The 26,342-nt window shown below is 39.7% G+C and overlaps 1 protein-coding gene across 1 annotated transcript in view; it reads right to left on the reverse strand.

Moving 5' to 3' along the window:
* SYNPR (synaptoporin) overlaps nucleotides 1–22,721 on the reverse strand; it is a 352,066-nt gene extending 329,345 nt beyond the window's left edge. Inside the window, exons 1-2 of the mRNA XM_053599734.1 lie at nucleotides 22,489–22,721; nucleotides 22,309–22,374 (exon numbers count right to left, since the gene is read on the reverse strand). Of these exons, the coding sequence (XP_053455709.1) occupies nucleotides 22,309–22,374; nucleotides 22,489–22,506 (84 nt within the window). The 5' untranslated portion in view covers nucleotides 22,507–22,721. The remainder of the gene's footprint in view (nucleotides 1–22,308; nucleotides 22,375–22,488) is intronic.
* Nucleotides 22,722–26,342: the final 3,621 nt, after the last annotated feature.

A 26,342-nucleotide genomic window follows, 5' to 3' on the forward strand; every position in this document is an offset into this window, starting at 1 on the left:
TTGAATTATTCTTTTCTAGCTATTTTAAAAAATGTTCAATAGATTAGTGTAAATAGTCTAGACTAGTATAATATAGTCACCCTACTGATCTATTAAACACTGAGTCTTATTTCTTCTATGAAATTATACATTCATATCCATTAATCAAATTTTCTAAGTTTGTTGTAATTACTACTGATTATATTTGTCTTTAGAGAAAAACAAATATTTTTAAAGAAACGAACATTTCAAGACAATATGATAAAGTATGCATATTTAGTCAATGTGGCCATTGAATAATACTGGTGTTTCACTTTAATAATAGAATGTATTTATGTGCTAATGTATTTATACACATTAAAATTTTAACAATTTTTTTATTATTGAATAAGGTATTATGTCCTATTTGAATAATTTGAAAACCATTGAAAAGACAGTATACTGAATTTGGAGCCAGGCCCACTAAAATTTATCTGTTTCTACAACTTAAAACCCATGTGGCTTTGGACTTAATGGTGTTTTCAAACTCAGTTTTCTTTCTTTTTTTTTTTTTTTTAAGACAGAGCCTCAAGCCGTTGCCCTGGGTAGAGTGCTGTGGCATCGGGCATCACAGCTTACAGCAACCTCCAACTCCTGGGCTCAAGAGATTCTCCTGCCTCCGCCTCCCAAGTAGTTGGGACTACAGGCGTCTGCCACAACGCCCGGGTATTTTTTAGTTGCAGCTGTCATTGTTGTTTGGCCGGCCCGGGTTGGATTTGAACCCGCCAGCTTAGGTGCATGTGGCTGGCGCCTTAGCCGCTTGAGCCACAGGCGCTGAGCAGTAAACTCGGTTTTCTAATTTATAAAATACCAACCTCAGAGTTGATTAGGAGATATAAAGCCTTCCCTGTTTTGCCTGGCATGAGGCAAATACGGTAAAGAGTTTAGTTTCCTTCCTACTTATCTGTGTGAATGATGATGGTGGGTCCCTGCTGCAAGCCTAGTTTACGTTGGGAAATGTAGTCTAACTCTTTAGGGCAGACAGGGAAACCATAACTCTCCAAAATCAAGAGAAAAAATTTTTTATGAAAGTTCAAACATGTAGAGGAATAATCTGAGAATTTGAAATGGTCCTAGAAAGACAGTAAAATTTCAATTGGGTGGAAAATGATGAAACAAGAGATATAGACAAGGAATAATGTTCCCAGTGGGAAAATGATTCATTCATTTATTCATACATCCATTCATTTTGGAAATATTTGGGTGCCTCCTCTGAAGTAGGCACAGTTCTAGGTAATGGAATTGCAGCGGTCAAGTTGACAAAGTCATCCTCACACAGCATGTATTTCAGTGAGGCATGTGGTAAGATTAAACAACAAGAGTGAACTTAATTCATTGTATATCAGGTGAGCCCTTGATTTTCAGCTGGAGAAAATAAGATAAGAACTTTACAAAATCTGGAAGTGTCAAAAAGTGACACAAATTAGCATTATAAGCATCCACCTGCTAGTTACTGCTAAACTTCTACAGAGAAGGCTTTACCTCAAATCTGTGTACTTAAGCACAAGCTTGCTGTAACAGACTTGGAAGAATTGTATAATTTACACTATGTCATTTTCGTAAGATTCATGTTGCAGCCTCAGGATAGAAAATGTTTTACTTTGGTGAAGGAATACTGTAGGAAATTTTAATTGTTCATATGCTTCAATTCATAATAGATATCCCAAGATAGTGAATGTTTATATATGTGTCAACTTAATAAGAGATTGTGAACAATGCTTTCCATTCATTTCTTCCATATCAATCCAATTTAAAAAAAATAGCTAAAGTCTTGTAAAGGAGACATTTGTGGATTTTTGTTCCATGGCTTGAGCTCCCTTTACAGTTTGACAGTAGTTATAAATATTTATCTTTTTAGGTATAAATTTTGAAAAATATCTTCTCAAAATTCACAATACTTTCTGAGAGCCCATCCTGTATTAAGCTCTGTGAACATTTTATACCTAATGGCCACCCAAAACATCACCTAAATATTCAGATTTATTTTCCAAACTTATCACCACAGTAATACCACTAAAAATAAAACGTTTTATACACAAAACATCAAATGAGTAAAAGATGATGAAGAAAAGATTGATATTCCCATGTTTCCAAAAATGGAGTTTAGGCTCAAAAATTACTTGGTTAAGGTCATATGACTTAAAAGTACAGGAAGAAAGATTCAACCCTGGATTTTCAAATCCAGCCTTTTTTCATGAAATAATATTTCATTGCATATAATTTAACTAGTTCCAATGTCCACATCTTCCTTTTCCAATATTCTTTTTTTTTTGCAGTTTTTGGCCAGGGCTGGGTTTGAACCCGCTACCTCCAGCATGTGGGGCTGGTGCTCTACTCCTTTGAGCCACAAGCACCACCCGGCTTTTCCAATATTCTTTTTAAAAAATAGGGTCCAGCATTTTAAAATACAGTAACACTTCTCCTGTCTATGATCAGATTCTCTACAGGCAAAGCGTGAGATAGAGATTCCAATGTGTTTGATTTACTGGGGCATGCTCTCCAGGAAGTGATGAACAGGGAAGTGGGCTAGAGCAGAAGGAGCTAAGCAAGGATACGGTTTCAGCTAGAGGCGACCTTCGGCCTAACTCCCCCATGTACTCTATGGTGTCAATTGTACCAGAGTGGTTTCCCCCGGAGGCAAGCCTTGGTGCCCTAGAATTAGACTGTTACTGGCTTTGGGCTACCCTTGGAGCAACATGTAAGCTCCAGGGTAAGGTGGCTTCCACTCAGCCATAGACAGTTCTCCAGAGGAGGGGCTGCTGTGACTTATTGGCAGACAACATTCACAACAACCGGGAGAGAAGGACATGCAGTTGCCTGGTGAAAGGATATGGGGAGGGGACAGAGTCGCCCATAACTACTTTATCCTTAAAGCATACCTGAAGCAAGTTGGCACCAGGCTGGTGAATGCCAACAACAGGCCACATTTTCTTGTAACCAAAGCATTTGAGTTAGTCCCATGCTGGCACTACCTTAGTATGAAGAGAGAGAGAGATACAGAGAGAGAGAAGAGAGAAAGAGGATGTGTCTTCTAGAAATCATACTCAAAATTCAGAACAGCATATGCAAAGTGAGCTCTGGGTAACAAATTTTATAAAACGTCAATTGCCAAAGAATAATTTTTTTTTTTTTTGTAGAGACAGAGTCTCACTGTACCGCCCTCGGTAGAGTGCCGTGGCGTCACACGGCTCACAGCAACCTCTAGCTCTTGGGCTTACGCGATTCTCTTGCCTCAGCCTCCCGAGCAGCTGGGACTACAGGCGCCCGCCACAACGCCCGGCTATTTTTTTGTTGCAGTTTGGCCGGGGCTGGGTTTGAACCCGCCCCCTCGGCATATGGGGCCAGCGCCCTACTCACTGAGCCACAGGTGCCGCCCTAAAGAATAATTTTCATGGCGTCATCTGGAGGTAGGTCATACTCCCTCTTTTTCCCTCCACTTTTGTACCCTGACCACCTCTTCTGTGAAGAGCTTTCCTGAAACTGGCAGGGAAACTTGGAACTCTTATCAAAAGCATATCCAAATCCTCTTGAGTATCAGAGTGGAAAACACATCCCAATTCTGCAATCAAGGACACTCATCATTTGCTGCTAATTTTAATATCAAGCACCTCTAATGATTAATGAATTCAACAATGCTAAGTTCAAAACATTGAAGTGCCTCATCCTGCCTCACAGGAGATAGTCTAAACTAAAAATCAGTATACCCAACATGTAAATGACTGTCACCACCCACTGAGACACTCACTGTTGCTAGTTTCTCGATTATTGAGAACATACTACCATCATTCTCCTGTGAGTTCGTGATTCAGCATTGGTTACCAACTGCCTGGGACTCCATTTTTCATATAAAGTTTGCATTTTGTCACATTTGAAAAAAGTTAATGTCAGTGAGGTAGAGATAACCATTTTCTCCCCACCCATTGCACCCTCTTAAACAATATGCCCCACAAAGCAGACTAACCTCTGTAAACCGCATTGCCCTGCGTACCTCCCCCTTAGGCTGAGCCGAGCCACAGGCAAGGCTGAGGCAGCCCTTTTCCTTCTCTGGAGATGCTGAGCCAAGAGAAATACAATTTTCCTTAAGTATGAAAAAACAGAGCAAGGTATTCACAGGAAGAAGTTAGAGAAACGGGAGACACAACACACCTAAGACAGGTCCCTGAAAGGGGATGCTGAAAAACTCTTCACCCATTTTCCAGCTCCCAAATCTCAACTCTCTCTCCTTCCCCATCTCTTTAACTGCTTGCCTTTTGATAACTACAATTCTTTCCAATATATCCTTTTACTTTTCCTAAACCAGGGCTGCTGATTCTTTCAATCAAATGAAATAATGTCAGAGGATCAGAATGAATTCCTTTTTGAAAACACACACACACACGTGTACTTATATTTATAAGGTGAGACAGAGTAAAGTGGAGAAGGTAGCAGCTATTTGAAGAATGTCTTTTGTGTATCTGTGTCAGAGACTGCGGATTCTTTCCCCCAAGATCTCTTCTCTCTCACTTCCTTAACACCTTTTATTGGAAACTTCAGCTAAAAAACTCTATTTTCTTGCTTCTTTGACAGACAAGGACTTCCAGGTGACACAATTAGAGCCAAAGTATCTTCTACAGTGGTCTCAGAGCCTCCCAGCGGGACTGAGGTCCAGTTTTCAGTACTGCTAACATTCTAGAGAATGTGCTCACTGCGCTTTACCTCCATTTCTCCACTCCCTCACCAGCAGTTCCTGGAATTAGCTCCCAAATAAACTACCTTGGATCCTTCTCGCATCTCAGAGTATGCTTTGGGGGAACTCAAACTAAAACAAGGGTTAATGTCCACAAGACCACCCTTGACCAATGGGGAATGGGAGTAGAAAGATTACTGTTCCACCCTCTGTCCCCAAGGCAGAGCCATCTGAGGGACAGTGCTAAGGCTGCGCAGGAGGCCCCACGTGTTTGAGCAAGTCTCCCTCGGGGATAACCTACTGCACCTTGCTGAACCCTTATGTTGATTTGGTCTCCTTCCCCATTTCACTTCTCGGCTCCCTCATTCCTATTCCATGGGGTCACTTTCTAATAAGTTACCCTCATAGACACCTTTGAACTAGAGTTTGCTTTCAGGGGAATCCTCAGTAAGATGATGCATAACTGGGACACCTGCCATCTCTAAAATTCCATTTGGAAAGAGGGGGGAAGGAATGATACACATGGAATTGGACATTCCCAGGTCTTGTTCATATGGCCCACTGGGACTGTGACATGTCTTTATACTGTTGCTCTCTTTAGCCCGATTACTACTTATTCCTCTTAAACGTGCATTTGTATGCTAATGGTACTGCTTAATGGCCACTGTAAAAACTTAAATATTACCAGACTACCTTGCCAGTCATAGAATAAATATCCCAACTTGATTTTTTGCTAACTAAACTTGACAAAGCCGTTTTAATTTCTCTGTAGCATATAATATTGCACAAATTTGTGGCTTTTAGTCTGCTTCCCAATAAAATGCATATCATTTTAAATTATTCTTATAAAAGAATTGCCATTGTGATCTATGCCTATGCCAACAAATTAATGCAAACCTCGACAGTTGTCATCTTGTTTCATATCATGCCCAAATAGGAAAGTCAATTATTTTACTTTATATTTTTATTTCAACATTTAAAATTTATGTATAAGTGTATAAAATCCATAAGTATATGGAAGTACATAAAATACATGGAAAACATTAACTAAGAAACAGGAAGAGATTAGAAAATTCAGGGTCTAAATTTCTAAATTTCTAAAAGTTGGCTTGAAAAACGCACTGCCACCAACACTGTGTGATGTATGGAACACTAACTGTAAAAATGAGTGTTTTAAGGAGCAGAGCAACTTTGCAAGGACCAATTTCTAGCACATAGTAGTCCCTATGTCAGCAATTTGCTGAAATTTAGCACACTGCCCTTGCAAACCAGAAGCACAGGGTAATGCTCTCTACTTTCACTGTCCAGTGTGGTAACCACTAGCTATGTAAACTTAAATTAATTAAAAATCAATAAAATTTAAAATTCACCTCCTCAGCCAAGTACAGCATGTGGTGAGTGACTACTGTTTTGGACAGTGAAGACGTAGATCATTGCTAGTATTGCAAAATATTGTGTTGGACAGCCTTAGCCCTACTCCATAAGTAAATATTCAGAGCCATCTTCCATTAGGATTCATTTATTCACTGATTCTTTAAACCATAAACCATTGAACTGTACTTTTAAAGAGTAGAATTGATTCTCTGGATTATATTGATGGATTGAGAAATTCACTTCTTCTCAGTGCATTACACGATATTGGAGCTGTATTACTCACTTACCCTTTATTGCTAACATGAGCCACTGCCTCCATTCCCACTAAGCTTTAGGTCTAAGACATAGTCCCCATGTTTTTATGCTTCCTAGATAACTAATGGAAAAAATTTCTATTTTATCTGAAGGAAGGCAAAGGAGACCTTTGCACTCACTTCTATCAGCTCAAAGACCAAGCTAGGGTTAAGTTTTGAGCACCAAATTTCTCCTTCATCCAGCAGACCAAAAGCTCCTGAGAACCTCTGTATAAAAAGAACTGGGCCAGGTCCTTGGGGATGCAAAGCCAAAGCCCCTATGGTTTGGAGTGGGAAGGAGCACCAGGATGCTGTGGTGCAGCAAGGACAAACTCGAGACTGTGGTCCAAATCCAGAATTCAACCACGCTTTGTGTATTTCTGCAAAAGGTGGGCTTCACAATGTTTGAAAAATAGAAAATCCTTCTAGCATTAAAACTCTACAACATTAGCACCAAAATTCTTACTTTCCTTGTCACAAGAAAAGGGGAACTATCTGGACACCTTGGAGTTATGTTACTGGCCTGCATGGAAGCAGCTGCTCCTACAGGCAGAAACCCACCGATACGAGGTGCCACCCCTCTGATCACCAACACGGCTGTCTGCTTTCTGTCTTCTCATGCATTATCTTTCTGCTCCCGGGAGCCCCGGTTTGCTTTCTGGAACCAATGTTTACTGGCCAGGGCATGTTGCCAGTTTCGTCAAAGGCAAGATAACCAATATGAGAGAGGAAAATTAGTGTCTCTCAGAACAAATCCATAAAAAAAAAAAAAGATTTACAAGCTCAAAGAATTTGACCTTTTCACAAGTAGATGAGGGATGGGGTGAAGGGTAGCAAAAAAATCACCAAAGAACAGAAACACAGGTAGCATCTAGTCCCACGGCTCTAAGTATTTTCCATCATTTGCCAAGGCAACCTTGGTTTTGATGTCTACACATAAAAGAAGATCGATTCACATTAAAGCAAAACACCATCCTTTAAATTTGTTGTTTTATCCAGTATATTTATAAAAGTACATGGCTTTGAACCACAAAGAGAATTAAAGAATTTCGCTCTGCCTGCCCACACCAGAATTCACCACCTGATAAATACTAACCACTACCTTGGTAGATTTTGCCCTGACAAATAGATTTTGCCCGGCTCTTGATGTAGGAATCCAATCTCCAGGAGAAACTCAGAATTTTTCTTCCTCTGTTACTGCTAGGTTAAGCACGTAGGGTCTGTTTTGAAGCCCTACAAAAATGGCATCAGATCTCAGCTCTGCTATTATCAGCTGTGCACACTTAACCATTCTATGTTTTGCCAATCCTCAGATTCCCTCCCTGAAGAGAGGGGAGGAAATGATGCATATATTTTAGTAGAGTTGTTAGACTTGAATGGCATAACAGGTAGAGAATCCTTAGCACAGGCCTGAAGCACATTAAGTATACAACGGATGTTAACAACTGCTTTTTAATTCACAGAGAAGCCAAGGAGGCTCCAGATAGCAATCTGTGAGGCGAGGTAGAATGTGCACACAATACTATCTCAGTTAATAACAAGGGTGCTCAGGGATGTGAGCCAAGAAAGGGAGAACATGCCCTTGGCACCAGGCAGCTGCTGAATTTATTTTATTTTATTAGTAGGATATTCTGCATTCAAAAGCCAGATATGCCTCAGATTTCTCAGATGATGCAATAACACTCCATCTATTCTGCCTTTCTTATCCAAAGAATTGTTAAACTTCCAAGTACCTCAGATCCATTCCCAAAGTAGGTTTAGTAGAAATTTGTGTATATGTGTCTCAACCATATATATATACATGAGCTGCGATTTCAGAAAATTACTGAGTATGCACCAACTTTTGTGAGTGTCACCTAAAGTACAATAGTGTTATTTAGAATAAGTAAATTTGACATTTAATATAAATAAAATACAAATAGAATGGTAAATTTATACTATAAAATAATTTATATTATAAAAGATTTATCACAATAGTGATTACCTTTGACGTTATAAAAATTACATCTATTTTAATACATGGATACAGAGAAAGACTACTTGCATCTCTGCCCAAGTCAGAGAATAGCAATCGAAATAATTTCCAAATGGTGGAGTAGTACAATGACCTAGAAAGAGTAAGGCAGCAGCTTATGTAAAAGTCCACGTGAATAGCATCATGAGTTTGGCAGACTTGGCTATAGCTTTAAAAATCCATTCTGTTCATTAAAATTTTCCCAAATGAAAATAAGAGTAATATTTCCTAAAGAGAATAAACAATCTGATGGGAAAAAAGTAAAATCTCATTGCAAAATTAAAAAAGATACAAATTCAATCAAGATTTCACTCCACTATCAAATTGGAAAAACATTTAACTAGTAATCCCCACATTGATACTATTTCATTGGAAGATAATTTGGTTATTCTTTCAAATATCTTTAAAATACATAACCTTTATAGCCAATAAATCTACATCTAGAAACTGTCTAAGTTAATAATAACAGGTACAGTAAACATTTATCTTTAAATAATAGCTCTTTGAAGGTTTTAAAAATAATATACATTTGAAAACTAAGTTAAGGATTAGTTAAATAATCTCTAGGATAACTGCACAGTGGAATAATACACAGCTCTCGACGTTACAGAAACAGATATCTTATCTACTGGTATGGAAATAGAACTCACAATACATGAAGGAGAATATAGCAAGTGACAAAACTTGTGCCCATTGTAAGGATGCATTTATTGTGGGTTGAACTGTGTCTTCCCAAAATTTCTATGTTGAATTTCTAAATTGTAATACTTCAGAATGTGACCTCATGTAAAAACAAGGTCATAGAAGATATAATTAGTTATGACTAGGTCATACTGGAGTTGGGTGGACCCCTAATTCAATATAACTGGTGTCCTTGTACAAAAGGGAAATTTGAAACAAAACAGAGTTAAAAGTGCACACATGCACAAACAGACTTACACACACAGAATTCCATATGAAGAGGAAGGCAGAGGCTGGGGCAATGCTTTATCCATAAGCCAAAGAACACCAAAGATTGCCAGTGGACCACCAGAAGCTGGGGGAGAGGCATGGAACAGATTCTTCCACACAACTCTTAAAAGAAGGTGTTGCTAACACCTTGATCTCTGCCTTCTAGCCTTCAGAACTGTGATACAGTAAATTTCTGTGTTTTAGCTACTTAGTTTCAGTATTTTGTTATGTAGTATAGCCCTAGGAAATTGATACATCATTTTTGCAGGAAAAAAGGTACATGTACATAAAAACGTATACAAATATATTTGTTAAAATATTAACCTTAGTTGTCTTTCAGCAGAAGAATATTGGATAATTTTTACTTAGCAATTCTTTGTGATTTTAATTAATATAAATATTACTTATACATTCTTATGCATAGGAATGGCTCTAAATAGCATGTACAAAACCAAAACCATCCCCAAATACAAATACAAATTTATTTAGTATGTTTGCCAGCACGGCAGGTGAAGGAGAAACAAAAGGTCAGATAGACCTAGCTTGAAATCTTGCTTTGGTCAATTATTTACCATTTGTGTAACTTTGGGCAAGTGGTCTCTTAGTAAAGTATGAAGAATGAAAAAGCAAATATCCAATGTACTCAATACTAATATGAAGCCAGTAGACTATCCAATGCATGCCCACATGGGAGAAAAAATCATTTCAATTCAAGTTGGGGGGAGGGGCAAAAGGGGTTTCGGGTGCTCTCACTGAATGGGCACAGGGTCGGGGGGTTGGTATGCCTCTTGTGTTTGGGACAGAACCATAGAACTCTGCCTAACAAAATCAAATATTTTGACCTGGTTGCTTGTACTCTCACATTAACTGGAAATAAATTTACTTAATAAAACAAAAAGAAAGTAGATAATGCAGTGACATGGTACAGCCTGACACATAGCAAGGGCTCATTCATTTATAATCATTACAGTGATTTACTATTTAGGGGGACTTTTCTTTCTAAGATAAAGGGGTACGGTATTTCCTTCAGAAAACAGCTTCACAAATTTATGGTCACCCTACCAAAGCCATGGTCACCTTAGCAAATTTTATCATCCCATTTGAATTCATTCCAGTTATGTACACCTATTCTTTATGACCTTCACTACAAAGAACACGTGTGCATGTGAGAAAGAATATCTAGAGAAATTAAAGGTTCATGAATTTTACAATTTTTCTAATGCAATAAAACTTTTGCAGTAGAAATATTTTAGAGGAAAGAAGAAAACTTAGCATTTTTTCTTGAATATTTTCTGCGTGCCATTACTCTTTGTAAATATTATCTCACTTAATGAACATAACAATTTTGCCTGCTAGTTATCATTACTTCTACTCTTATAAACATGAAAGGCCCGAAGAGGTTAAGTATTAATAACATGTCCAAGGTCACATAGCTTGTCACTATGGTGATGACAGTCAAAACCAAATATTCTTTCTATTATCAAATGAGAATGTAGTAAATACAGGTACAAAAAAAAAAAAAAAACACTAGCACTATAGGGTGACTAAAATAAACATCAATTTATTGTATATTTTTATATAACTAGAAGAGTAGATTTTTAATGTTCCCAACACAAAGAAATGATAAATGTTGGAGGTGATGGATATACTAATTACTTTGATCTGAGCATTGCACATTGTATACATGTATTGATATATCACGCCGCATCCCATAAACATGTATAATTATCACATCAATTAAGTTTGGGGGGGTTGGTTTTTTTGTTTTTCTGGTTTTGTGTTTGCTTTGCTTTGTTTTGTTTCACAAAAAGCAACTACCAATCTAAAATACAGAAAAGGGCCACATAATTAATTTTAGTCAATAATGCATAACTAACAGTGGTCTCATAAGATTAAAATGCTGTATTTTTACTATACCTTTTTTATGTTTAGCTATGTTTAGACACACAAATACTTACCACTGCATTACAACTGCCTACAGTATTCAGTACGATAACATGGTGTAGATTTTTCTAAGTACACTCTGATGTTTGCACAATGACAAAATTACCCGATGATGCATTTTTCTCAGAATGTATTCCTGTCATTGACAATGACTAGGTGGGTGTATGAGGGAGATAGAAACTATAATATTTACACATCAGATTTACCTATTGCTACTGGTAAACATAACCCCTCCCCCCAAATAGCTAGAGTTGCACACCACTATCAAGTTCACACACATTCTTGTTCTGTTGTTTGCTTCTCTGCCAATGAAGAACATGCTATTTTAAATAAATTTCAAATGCATAACCGCACACCCTGGGTGATTTTTGTGATCACATAATAATTATGCTTTGCTTTCATTTGCTTCATAAATAGAATAAGTGAATCTGCCAACAAAAGTTCTTCCATAAACTCTCTGGTTGATGATTGTGACATGACAATGTATCTTCTTCAAACAACTGCAGATGTATATAGATGGGCATTAAAGGTAGCGCATCAGCTATTGCACTTACGGGAGAGATCTCCCAGATATCTGAACTTTGATGTTCTGTATTCAAGGACAGTCAATGTTTAAGAAGCCCTTTCACATAAAGAGTATGGGAACTTCTACACACTTAAGTTCCTATTATTTCACAACTCTGTGTTATAGATGTTTATCCCCATTTTATAGTTGAAGACATTGAGAGATGGGAGATAAAGGAATTTACACAATGTTTCTCAGTCATTAATTCATTTTTATTGCTTAAACACGTCTTTGATATAAGTAAAATGCCTGAGGAATCTGAGGGTTGGTGAAGTTGATCTGCCCATGAACATATCTGAGGTGTGTGGCTGAGCCCCAGCTCACAAGGCTCCAAAAACCAGCACATTCTGAATCATGGTCATGACCCCTACTCATCCAGCCAAACTCTTCTCCAGTTGAAATGCCTCCGAGAATCTCCATTCTTCACTCAAATCATGGGTTTGTGCTTAGTAATTTTCTAGTGTCTCTTTTACAGTCTTCTACCTCCTCAATTCTTCTGGGTTCCAGCTTCTGGAAGGATCCCAGAGAGAGTGCCTGCTGTCTATCAGGTGTAGGCAGGATTTTCGGGTGAAGTCAGGGTATGAAACACAGCCAGGAAGTGTCATGGTGGACCAGATGGGTGTGTGGGCACTTCCATGAACTTAGCCTATTTTCTGGTGTCATCCTTTCTTTTAAGTTACCACTACTGTCTTCTCAAATCTACTGTATGCCAATTTTAGGAAGGATTCCAGTGAGAGTGCCAACTTTCTATCAGGTTTGGGCAAAACCATTACATGAAGAAGTCATTGCATGAAAGCACAGCCAGGCAGTCCCATGGTAGACCAGATGGGTATGTGAGCACTTCTTGTTAAAGCACAAAAATTTGTCAAGCTAACAAATCTAAAGAATGTGGCTCACATACACATACAGTGAACAGACAAAATTCATTTACTCCTCCATCATCCATGATAAACCCTGTCTGACTTAAATAACTAACAAGGCATCCAAAAGGAATTTAAATGTTCGTAATCTTGCTAAATATCCAGAACCTTCTTGAATTCTAAAATATCTTTATAGAATAGTAGAAGGGGAACTGAATTAGAAATAAGAAGACAGGACTTTAAAGAGAAATTTTTTTATATAGTCTGTGCTGTTTTCAAAGGTGAAATCATTTAACTCTAAGACCCAGGGGTAAAGAGTGATCACTACCAAAGAGAGGCAATGCAGAAAAATAATTAAGAGCATGGAGTCTGGCATCTGATTGCCTGGATTCAAATCCTAGCTCTATCACATCCTAGCTGGAGGACTTTAGGGAAGTAGATTGATCTCCCTAGGCCTCAGTTTCCTCATCTATAAAAAGGGCTTATTGATTAATCTCATAAGGTGATGTGAAATTAAATGCAATGCTATGTATAGCACTTGGTTAAGCACTTATCTCTATGTATTGGTATTAATAATATTTGTGTATACTTTACAATCATCTCACAAGCAATGCTCCCTCAATGCAAAAAGAACAAACAAAAACAGTGTATCAATGCTTTTTTGTGTCAATGTGGTGTTAGAAATTTTAGGACTGCTTAATTATATTTGTAGATATAGCATCATCTTTAGCAACCTCCTCCTCATTTATAGTTAGAGAGCTTTAGTATGGACTAGACACTACTGGGGGGCTACTAACATTTTCTGACTTAACATTCACAGCAACCAATAGGTGTGACTCTTGATTTTCATTTGATGGCTAGGGACTCTGAGGAGCAGAATAATTATGCAATCTGCTCAGTGTCCCATGGCTAGAAAAAAGAGCCAGAACTTCAGCATTGGAGTGGTCTCCAAGCCCATGCTACATCAATCTCCATGCTGCCTTCCAATTGTTTCACAGTGGCTTTGGCTCACTGACAAATTATTCCTTTCCTCTTCTTCAAACATACAGCACCTAGCATTCCAGGCAAACCAATTACTCTCCTGTGAGTTATCTCTTTCCTACCATATTAATAAATGCACAAATATAATGAATGTAGTAATTAATATAGTCTTCTAACATCAAAGCCAGAGTTAAGTACATGAGGGGTTAAGGGAATACATTTTCACTCACAAATGGCTCATCTCATCACTAGGCAAAAACTCATCATTCCTTTCAGGAAGAGGCATTCGACTGATGGACAAAATGATACAAACCAGTGGAGCCATGTGTGCTGATGAACCAAAGGATGACATCCAAATGTCTCTTTGGATGACATTATCAGTGAAAATCTGCCAAATTATCCCTTAATCAGACAGAATTCCAAGAATGCTGTTACCAAAATCTCAAAGGTGTAGCATCTTAAGAAAATCACCAATGCTACTTTAATGAAAGAAGTACTGGTTTAAAAAGCCATTTATCTTTATTCTAGTCATGTACACATCTGACAATGACTTGAAGGATTGTCCCTCTTCCTGCTCCAGCTGAAAGAACAGCCTAAGAAGGAAACATTTTTAATTGAATGACCCTTTATAAGAGACAGGGTAGGAGTGGATATTTGACCCATGGGCAACCAATCTGTAGATTGGCTATTGACTTACCATGTGGCCTGGGGCTGATAGCTGTGTACAAACTAAAAAAAAAAAAATCAACACACAAAAAAAACTGCATCTAATCACATTCTTTCTCTTAGGACAGAGATGAGAATGAGAATGACAGAATTAAATGAGAATGACAGAAAGAATAAATGAGAAACAGAAAGGGGACACACACAAAGGGCAGAGAGAACAGTAGCTAAGACATAGTAATGGGGCACTCTTGCTAATCATTGCCTTGAATCTCAAGGTATAAGGCTTAGGGATTCCTTGCACTTTTATTTCTGTAAGAGTTCTCCGCCATTAATATACTCTAGGTATCCCTTCAGAAGCCATCTTTCCTTCACAGTTGAAACTTTGTGACTTACTCTTCCATAACGAAGCTAAACAATTATTTCTATGGAAAGCCTTACAGTTCTTCACAATGGAGATCATGAGGGGAATTTACACCTCATCCAGTGTGTTCCCTAAAATTTATTTAGTTATTCTTTATTCTTTTCTCTCCCTCCCATTTCCTTCATTTACTTCAACCCATACTTAGTAAGCACCTACCACCTGGGTGTTTTGGAGAGGATTATAAATGCCCCTGGAGTTGGACTTACTATATGCCAAGCTCTGTGCTAGAAACTCAGAATGTGCTGATGAGAAGAACAAACACAATCCCTGCCCTCATGGAGCATTTAGTCTGACTGAGATGCTCGAATGAAGACAAGTCATTAAGGAGTGTATTCTGGGAAACATCCAGAGGCTAATCTTATCTAGTAAGACTTTTCTTCTCAGTGATATATATCTGACACGGAAGGGGGAAGAGGAATTCACCAGGTAATAAAAGGTTGCATGAGAACAAGAGGAATTGTTTTAAGCAGAGGAAGTGTCATATGCAAAAGTCCATCAGACCTGCAAGGAACCATCACCAGCCCTCCCCACCACCCCCAACATCTAAAATGTGAACTATGTACAGACCAAGAAATTGGCTCTTGGTATGAGGATTAAAAGGGGGAGGGTGAATTTCCTTGTGCAAAACTGGATAATTGATTACTTTCAACTGGCTGTATCATTCTTTCTTGTAGGTGCCAAAGAGGCCAAAGAGATTGGGATGAAGGATACAGGATGGGAAGGGATTGGGAAAGACTCAGTCACACATAGAGCAGAGATGAGGCTTATATACTTCACATCTCATCCCATCCTCTCTCCAGGAACCCTATTGTGCTGTCAAGAGGCACTTAGGTTGGGACAAATTATTTCTTATTTATTTATCATCATCATTGTGATCACAATTATCATTAACTTTTGGGAGATATTTAATAGTTTGATAAGCATTTCTACATGTTTGATCTCACTTAAAATTTCCACCACTCTGGGAGGGTAGACAAGGGGTATTGTCCCCAATTTTCAAGTGAGCAAACTAAAGTTCCTCTAAGAAAGGCTAAGCTAATACAATAAAGAAGAATAGATACAAATAAAGCAAAAATCAAATACCTGCCCACACAAAATGAAGATTGTAGTTCTGTACACCTTCTACTATTTTTTTCCTACTACCATATTTTCTTCCAACCCTATATTAAGGTCAGGGAGAGAAGTGAGTCTACTGGGAAAAAGAGAATTAAGAATAATGTCTCCCCTTGAGTTTGAGGTTCTTCTCATGTTTCTATCTTGGAACTCCCAATGGCCAGGAATATGTGGGTATTTCAATGTCGTTAGTAAGTCCTTCTAGTTGACCCTATGAAGATATTCAGCTACCTGTGGAGAATTCATTCAGACACATTGCGACTCTTTCGAATGTAGACAATTGGCTACGGGTTATGTCTTGAGAAAAATCAGAAAAATTCTCTTTGCATACCCCAACAAAAGAAACTCCAAAGACCACGTGCTTGTAATTCTTCCATTAGACCTTCTCCTTTAGGATCAACACTGACCTTTCTGGAATATTCTTTGAAATGTGAATATTCCTAGGAGCAAGTACCTTGAGGATCACTCATACTATGGTAAAAATAACCCTAGCTGGCCAGGTGGGGCAGCTCACACCTGTAATCCTAGCACTCCAGGAGGCCAAGGTGGATGGATTGCTTGAGCTAAAGAGGTCAAGACCAGCCTGACCAGTTCAAGAGCGAGACTCTGTCTCTACTAAAAATAGAAAAACTAGCTAGGTGTTGTGGCAGGTTTCCATTATCCTGGCTACTTAGGAGGCTGAGGCAAGAGGATCACTTGAGACCAAGAGTTTGAGGTTGCTGTGAGCTTTGATGCAATGGCACTCTACCAAAGGCATCAAAGTAAGACTCTGTTTCAAAATAAATAAAAAATAACCCTGGACAGATGAGAGCCCTTCACACTAGGGTATAGAGACAGAGGGGCTCAAAAGAGATCTGAGTTAGTGTGAATACACATTTACTACTTCAGAGTTTTGGCAAGATTCTAACTTGCAAGAAATTAGTCATAATGTTCTAAATTACCCTCTGATGAATTTCCACTTTCTCCTTTTTAATCATCATCATCATAACCACTGGAATCAATATTATCATAATCATCATCTTTATAATCAATTATTGGGCATTTATAGCCCAGGCACCCTGTGAGGTACTGGACTTAAATTAAGTAATCCAATAATTGTAGCAACACTTTAAAGTGGGAACTATCATTAGCCCTACTTTATAGATGAAAAATGAAACCTAGTGAATCAATGAACTTGCCCAAGGCAACCAAGCTAGTAAAAAAGTAAAATCTCTTTTTTCCCCATAATTATGAGGCCAAAATCTAATTTTCTTAATAAACTCAGAAAAGCAGTAAGTGGTGAATCCATTAGCACACTGGGGAGTTGCTCTTTTTATTGTGTGTTTATTGACTCATATTCTAATTGCACATGATTTTTGTTACCAGTTGAGAGGCTAGAAAGTTATAATTATAACCATGTTAATACAGGTTTAAATTACATCAGACCCTCAGTGGCAGATTGCTGCCATTTATGTTATAATTCCATCTTGTTTATACTTAGGAGGGGAAAAAGTTGTTTGACACATGGACATATTTTTTTAATAAAAAGAGAAAAAAAGACCATAAAATGAGATTAAGTCATTGGTAATCAAGGTCTTTTTCTACATATTTTAAATGAAAATATATTGTTTTCTAATTGGAATCTGTTCCACCTTGGTTAATTAATAACTAACAGAAAATACAGCCTCATATAAATAAAAACATTCCTTGGCATTTTCCGGAAAGGCTGAAAAATATAACTTGATGAGTGAAATAAATACTGCAAAATAAGATTACATCTGATTTTAAAGTTTCATTGATGATAAGGGATAAGATAAAGCAAGTTTTGCCTACCATATTGTAGGAAGAAGAGCACAGCATTTAGGAGAGTATGGTTAGGAGTGAGACTGTTCAAAATCTTCTCTTTGTTATTTCCTAAAATTTTTACCTTTATGAACTGGTTAATATCTTTAAGCTTCATGGTGAAATGCGAATGTTACACAAAGTCACACAAGTTCAACACGATGATATAAGGGAATTACCGTAATATAGTGATTTACATAAAGCTTACATGATAAAAGTAGTTATTACTACTACTCTTGGGGATTTATGGTGGCTAATATAGCTATATATACTATAATGACATGCTTCTCTTTGTGATTATCAATACCATGAATTATAAATGCTATTAATATCAAGAAAGCAGTATGGTATTTTCTTGAAAAACACGACTTAGAGTTTAAATTCAGGAATGAGGATTATACAAATGCTACTGCCTTCATTTAAATCAAGTATACACACTATCACTGTGTTGGAAGATTATGTAAGCCATGCAAATATAAATTGGGGGAGTTCAAGTCCTTGTTGAACTTGGGGGGGGGTCCTTCACTTTCCATTTCAGATAAATCCACAGGTGCTAATCCAGAGCATTGTAAGGAGGAGGGGGATGAAAGAATGGCTAACAAAATTTTTGAAGAGAAAAGACAATAAGGAGACTACAGCCTACTGACAAAGTCAGGAAGTAGCAAAATAAGGATGATTAATGGAAGATAGGACTATATCAAATGAGTTTTTCAGAGTAAATCTCAGAATGGAGTGCATTTTATACATATATGTATGTATGTATACATTTACTACTTTCAAATAATGATTTAAGAGATTCGCTAGACCTATTTTATCAACAGAGAATAAATGAAACAGACCACTAAAGTCAGTGCTATGTCCCAATTTTCATTTTGACCCAAAGTTAGTGAAAAGTCCTCTGACCTCATTTACGTGGAGATTAAGGATATGGGAGTTTTGCCTGAAAGTCTTTGAAATTGGCTAAAGCTTTTCCCTCAAGGCTTGACTTTTATAGGTTATTAAGACTTTAAATCTACTGTATCCATGAACCCTTCCTAAGGAAAGAACACATAAATAAAGTGCATTTTCCCCTGAGGCTATAAATCCCAAAGTGGAGCATGACTGTAGAGGTAATACCAGTTCATATGGTCAATCCATAAGAAAGAACTGGAAATACGAGTTAGTTTTAAGAATTACTCATGTTCATGCACAACTGTAGACAGATGATATGCTTACGATTTGTCCTGCATACCACAGCTTTCCTTCAGCCTCCCTTATTTTCTGCCTACTGCGCTTCAAATGACATACTTTTGAAAAAATCAATTTTAATAGGGCATGTTACATATCTATGCTTTACTCTATGCGCATACAAATTACACACACACAAAATTATACTTTCTTTTCTTGTTTTTGCAAAAACAGTATCATACTCTATGTGTTACTTTGATATTTGATTAAATTACCTAGGTGTCAATCAAAAGAATATTTCTTTTTTTTATCTGAAAATGCTATCAAATTCAAAGAATAAAACTCATGTTTTCGCATTTAAGAATTTTTTCCAACACAATTGACTTCTGGGTCAACACATATTAACTTAATTCATTCTTTCTAATGGTGGTATAACATTTCATAACATCCATGGATCTTATTTTAGTTATTTTCCTATAATGGATTTACTAGTTATTTCCAGTGCTTTCCACTACAAAAGATGTTGCAATAAATACCCTTTAACCTATTGAAATGGTCTGAATGTTTATGTCCCCCTCATCCTAAATGTACATGTTGAAACCTAATCCCCAAAGTGTTGGTGTTAAGAAGTGGGGCCTGTGGGAGGTAATTAGCTCATAAGTGTGGAGCGCTTGTGAAAGGGATTAGTGCCCTTATGAAGAACTGAAGAGACCAGGGTTCTTCCCTTCTGCCAAGGGAAGGCACCTTGATCTTGAACTTCTCAGCCCCCAGAACTTTGAAAAATAAATTGCAGTTGTTTATAAGCTACCCAGTTTATTGTATTTTGTTATGGTAACCTAAACAGACTAAGACACATACACATGTATCTTTACATGCACTTATATTTCTGCAGCACAAATTCTGGGGTAGGAGAAGGGATTGCTCCTTGAAGACCTTAGAGACTACCAACTTTAAGGCTGCTCTCCATTGCTTTGTAAAACTTCCTCAGAAAGAGAAGAAGCTGGGATATTTTAATTGCTCTTTCATTACTGATTTCCAATTTTTGCCGATCACTTACTGTTTACTGTGTACTATGAAAGGAATGAATAAGGAATGGAGAGACAAACAGAACACATTTTCTGCTGTCTAAGAGATCACCTGCCCTCTCATTGCTAACATCTCCTACAGAAACATACTTCAGAGTGGCAGCTCATGCCACTGTATGCACACAAATTGTGTTTTCTTTCCTTCTGTCCACTACTTCAAACTTTCTCAGCCACTAAATTTCTCTCTCTCTTTCTCTCCCCTCCCATGTCTGTAACTCAGCTCTTTTAAAATGTAGGCTGGTTGACTTAACTGACTTCTTAAGTGTGCTTTGTCCACTATTCATATTCTCCTATATAAAAGAGAATCTAATTACTGACTTATGAGCAAAAAGCCATTCCCTTTTAATGCCTTAGACTTGAACAAGAGAGTGAAGGATCACAAATATTTTAAATGCAGTAACTTTTATTCTCTCTATCTCTCACACACACACACACTCATCCCCCAAGTAAAAACAACCACTATGCAATGCAGTTATAAAGCAGTGTGATAGATTCTCATGAATGAATGAACAAATAAAATAATGGAAGCTCAATGAATGAGGTGAATCATTGAGTTTGGGATAGAGAAAAGGGGAAGGAGTAAATATGAGAAAATTTTCATAGAGGCAGTAACATTTGAGATGAGGTAGAGGACAAACATTTTCTCTAGGTTTGGGGTGTGAGGGCATTCCATATAGTGTGAAGGGAAATAGCAAAGGCATTGATATAAACAGTGCTTTTGGATTTTGGAAGGAGCTGGTATAGCTTAGAGTGGTGGTTGTCTACCTTTAACGTACATAAGAATTACAGAGGGAGCTTGTTTAACATGCAGATTCACGGACACCCATCTTCCCAGTATTTTGATTTAGTGTCTAGGAGTCTGTAATTAAACAAGTTCATTCAGATTGATGATGTTCATACACCAGTAGAGGCTGTGTACTGAGTAGTGTCACAATATCATGTTGCAGCAGTATTAGAGCAAACATAAGCTAATATTTTAGATAAGTGACGATGTGACAAGAAGGGATTATGTCAGAAAATGATGCCAGGTCTTTGAACTTTGTTTTCAAAGAGAGAATGGCTTGATAAGTGGAGATAATGTTTTGATCCCAAAAGCTACTCTTCCACAGGAATTATTTATTGAGTGGCTGGAAATGAATGTGGGCAGAATGTTGAGAAAGCTAACTGAAAAAGTTTCCTGGACTGTGAGCATGGCTTGCTCTGTTTAATTTGGCTGTAAGGAAAACAGTTTCAAAATAGCCAGCTCAGAACCACTAGTTCAAGCCTTCCAAAAGCTGTCTTGATTATGTCAATTTGATATATTCATGCATTTTTATTCAGGTCTGCAAAAAAGGCAAATGTAATTATCTCATAGATTATTCGTATAAACAGCACAGTTGCATAGCCGAAGCCAGATACAAGCCCTCGGAGCAAAGATCTGGGAACACAGAACTGGCTCTTATATAATTTCCCAGCTACTCAGTGTTGGGCCTGTGATTAATGCTACATGACGGGCTTTGAACTTTCTGTTCAGATAGGTTCGTTTGCCTTTTTGAGCTCCTAGCAAGAAGAAACGTGTGACCTGCAGATTTCACTCTGAATAACCATCATCCAGCCAACAACACTGACATTGCTCTGTGGCCCCGTAAGTAACCGTTTCTGTGCCTCGCTTCTCTGTCCACAAATTGCCATGGGACCATCAGGGTGTTGTTTGTTTTGTTTTGAGCGACAAAGCAGAGGAGAAATATAACTTCCTAAATCCCAGTCGCTGAAGAAAGCTACACCAAAAGACTGGTAGGTTCTTCCAGGATAAATCATTAGCACCCTCGCGGAGTGGCCAGAGGAGGGAAACTGGAATAGGGGAGGGAGAGTTCTGCTCTCTATCCAACACCTTTACCAGCCTCACAGCATCTCTCCCGCCCTGGAGCTCCCGCGGAGCAGTTGACCACAGCGCTCCCAGCATCCATGGCCAGGACGTGGAGCTGTCCCTGCTCTGACCAACTTTCTGAGCTTGGCTAAGTCTCCTCACCTCAGCCTTGGGTCCCTCCACTCATCCCTCACCCTGTCAAGGTGCAGGTGAGTGGCCAGAGCCCAGCGGCAGCTTCTCCATCTGCTCCCTCCCCATATCCCGGGGAGGAGGCTTCTTTACACAGCCCCTGCACGCCTGCAAGCGGGGAGCTGAGATGACACTTGTTCTAAGCAAAAATTCATCCACACTCCTGCCTCCCAACAGGGTCCCTGGATCCTGTCCTTACCACCCCAGAATGGCACGTTGGGAGTGGGAAGGATCGCAGTATAGAGCTGTGAGCAGACTCGAGCGGAGAGCCCCGACCTCTTCTCACCTGCTGGACCTTAGCCTCAGCGCCCCTCCTCGCACGCGCGCTACTCACCAGTTCCAGGGCTCGCAGGAAGGCGAGGGGCTCCTTCAGCGCCCGGAAGGTGCCCGCGGAGGCCAGCTTTGGAGGAGCGAGGCAAGAGAGAAAAAGCGAAAGCGTGAGAAGGGGTCGAGGGCGCCTCTCTGGAGCCGCGGGGTCCCCCCGGGGCCAGCCGCCCTGCCCAGGTCGGCTTACCTGACTCACAGGGTCCATAGTTCGCCCTCGCTGGGTCTCCCCACCTACTGGTTCCCTACGAAAATGAAGCTCCACTGACACCACGTTCAGGCTCAGAGAAGCCCCTTCGGGGGCAGCGAGAGCCTGGAGTGGTCAGGCGAGGGCAGGGGCCGGCGAGCCGCGTGCCCTGCGCCCGCTGGTAACGCCGGGCTGCGCGCTCCGGGGAGGGCGAGCCCACCAGGCGAGGGGCGCGGCGCGAGGAGCTGGGCAAGGGTAGCGACAGCGCGGAGGGAGAGAGCCCGCAGCCGGAGGAAGGCTGTCATTGGCCAGCCGCCTGCTCGGGGGCGGGCGAGGAGGTGGGCGAGGCCAAAGCCGCAGACGTGGTACCCGCTCAGCCGCGGTACCCGCTCAGCCGCGCCAGCCCGGTGCCCTCTGGCTCCCGGGAAACTTCGGGGCGGTTGGTTGAGGAAAGAGGGCTGGCTCTGGTAGCAAGAACGCTGTCCCCAAGCCCCACCCCGAAAAGGGCCTTCAGGTAAGAGAAAAACACCCACACCCTGCCTGGGACATGCGTGTAAGTTTTGGTGACCTCTGAACTCCAAAGAAAGATTATTTGTCGATTCATTCATTCAATCCCTCAAGCCTTCAGGGAACATCCCCTCCTCGTGACCAGCCTGTGCCAGGGGCTGGTGTCCATCAAAATACACCGTGAACCCTGCCCCTTCCCCCAGGGGAAGCAGAGCGGGGAGAGGACACTGCAACGTGCTCTGGACAGTGATGCAAACGGTGGACGCGGGCGCTGTGGGTCACACGGCGCAGTGTTCACCCCGACCCACACATGGAAAAAAAATGAATCTTGAACATAGGACCATGTACCAGGCAGGTAGTTCTCATGGCTGCTGTGTGAGATCAAGAGCAAATTATCATACCTGTTTTAAAGGCAGAAAACAGATTTAGTGAGGTAAAACAGCTCAACAGGGGCCGAACAGTGACTGAAATTTAGGTACTTTTCAAATTCATGTTGTTTCTACTGAGATTCTTTACCTATGATCTGACCCCCAAATGAAGACACTCCCCACCAAATTCAACATAAATAGGACTCTTGAGTTTCTCCTCCAAAGTTACTCAGACTCTTTTCTTGGAACTTAATGAAAGATGATTCACACACATATTTTCCTCCTGTAGTGGACCAACCTTGCTTAGTATAATAGGTAACAACAAACAAACAACCTACCCTGAGTTCTATGAGACAGGAACTATGCTGGTAAACGGGACTTCATTAAATAGTCACAAAACCCCATAGAGTTAGTAGTAGTATTATTGCTGTTTTAGAAAGGAGGAAACTGAGGCTCATGGAACAGAAGTGGCCTGCTCAAGCTTGTACAGCTAGCTTGTAATGAAACCAGAACTGAATTAGAAAAGGAGTCAGAAAAAGAAAAGGAGGAGGAGAAGAATGAAGAGGAGGAGGATGAAAGCTCTAAGCTACCACACCAAATAGCTGGTATGTCCTTTTGCTTCTCTCTCCTGTTGGCCTGGATTCCATTTATGAGTGGTCTCCCGGCAACACAGATAGTCCATCTGCTTACTACAAAGGTTTTGCCAGAAAGGTTTGGAGTTTGTGTATATGTGTGTGTGCGGGAGGGGGTGCACGCAGTATTTGATATTTAGAAGTGCAAGAGAAATATGGAAAGGAATAGTGTGCTGTCTGGGGGGGGGGGGAGCAGGAGGCCAAACTGGTTAAGAAATAGAGCTTCCAGTCTGATGCCCCCTGCCCATGGATTTTGCTAAGGAAAAATGAGAAATGTAGTGAGTAGGAACTCCAAAGGACCATTTGCACCATCTGCAGTCAGCCGGCTTTGTTCCTACTGCTCTTCCTACATGCAGATAGAGCCTAAAACAACTAGAAACAGTTGTTTCAAAAATAAGCCATTATGCAACTATGGGAGGGCGGTGGGAGAACTAAGTACTTAGTGTGTACCCTGCAAGTTATGTATGATCCATGGGTGAAAGTTACCCAACCTCTTCAGGGCCTCAGTTTGTTTCTTTGTTTCATCTGTGTCATGGAGGTAGCAATACCTACTCAGCTGGTTATTAAAGAGGATTCGGTGAGATTTTGAGATTTTGCAGATAGCATACGCTGGGCAGAGTCTGGCACTTCATAGTCTCTCAACGTGTATTAGATACATATCTCGACCCTTGCAGCTCTACGAAAGCAAAGATGACTCACAGGTCCACAGCAGAGGCAGGACACTTTGGGCACTGTCTTGCCACCCTCTTCTGTACCCTCCCTTATATATACTTTGTCCAGTTTCAGCCCGGAAGTGCCCATGTGACTCACTTTGACCAATAAAATATGGGCAGAGGTAAAACTTCCGGGCAGAAGTTTTTAGAAGCAGCAGGTGATTTGCCAACTTTCTTATTTCCTTCTACCATGAAGAATAAAATTTATACATAGAGAGGCTCTAGCCTGGGTGCTAGAGGTAGAGCAGAGCTGCTACTGGACCTTGAAGAACATGGAGCTAAGCAAGGAATGCAATTTGGACTGTAAGCAACTGGAAAATGTAGGTCTTTTGTTACTGCAGCACAACATAATCTAAGCTGATTAATAATAGTAGTTCACACAGTAAAGTAGTGAACCCAAATTTCTACCTAAGGTTTGCATGGCTTCACTGTCCTTGTATGCATCCTCTTTGCCTCATCGTGAACTAGCTTGATAGTGATGATGGTTATTGTAAATAGCTAATGTCAATTGTGTTCCTGCTACCTGCCAGGCATTATGCTGAGTGCTTTACATACATCATTTAAAAATCATCATAATCTCACTTTATGTGGCTACGTAAACCTGCCCAATGTCATTTACATATTTGTATCTCTTTAGACAAGGAGAGACATTTATTTAAAATACTGTCTACGTGCATATCATTTGAGCTGAGAACTTGGCACTGATGAAGTGTGATTACTGAATCAATCCCTCCAGGTTTCTCTTCACACTCAATGTTCCTCTTTGCTAATATGGTGGCTTATTTTCCCAGTTCTCCAAACACCATGTGAAGCAAGTCAGAACTGTGGTGAATGGCAATGTGATAGCTTAGACAACAATTGCACATTGTCAGAAGATGCTTTTCACGTTCCAGAAATGTATGAGCTTCCAACAGCTGCATCACCAAAATAGCCCAGAGTTTCATATCACATTTGCAATGTTAAATATTTTGTAGACTTTTGGGGTTAGAGCCTCTGTATTCAGACCTGGAAATAATATTGGGTTCCCTAAAGAACTAGGTTGGGAAAGAGAGGAGGGGTGATATAAACACTGTTGCAATATTACTCTCAGTGGCTGAGGGTGACCCCTTTTTCTTTTGCCTCAAGGCGATGAAAGAAATTTCCCCCTTTCTGTAACAAATCTATTGCAGTGACTCAGTGATAAAGTTAAACTTGGTGGTACTTAAATAATACATTTAGTGGCCTATATTGATTATGTGAATCAAGTAGTTTCCAAATTGTCTTTTGTTTTAGGCCAAGCACTTACGGCTATGGATACCTCCTTTAACGTTCCAAGACAGTCCATTCATTTACTTGGATGGTTCTGGTTCCCAACAGAGGGTGATTTAGGTCCTTCCTTCCTCCAATAGTCATTTGACAATGTTTGGAGACATTTTTTGACTATTACAGCTGGAGAAGAGGCAAGCTACTGTCACCTGGAGGGTAGAGGCAAGAGATGGTAGTCATGCTCCTACAAGATAGAGGACAGCTGCCTACAACAGAGAATTATCTGGAAAATGTCAATAATGCCAGGGTTGAAGAAACTCTGGCTTACTCATTCACTAAGTAAGGGCCGAAGACCTGTTATGTGCTAGTACTGTTCTAGGTACTATAATCAG

Source organism: Nycticebus coucang, chromosome 8, assembly GCF_027406575.1.
Source record: "Nycticebus coucang isolate mNycCou1 chromosome 8, mNycCou1.pri, whole genome shotgun sequence".
NCBI lineage: Eukaryota > Metazoa > Chordata > Mammalia > Primates > Lorisidae > Nycticebus > Nycticebus coucang.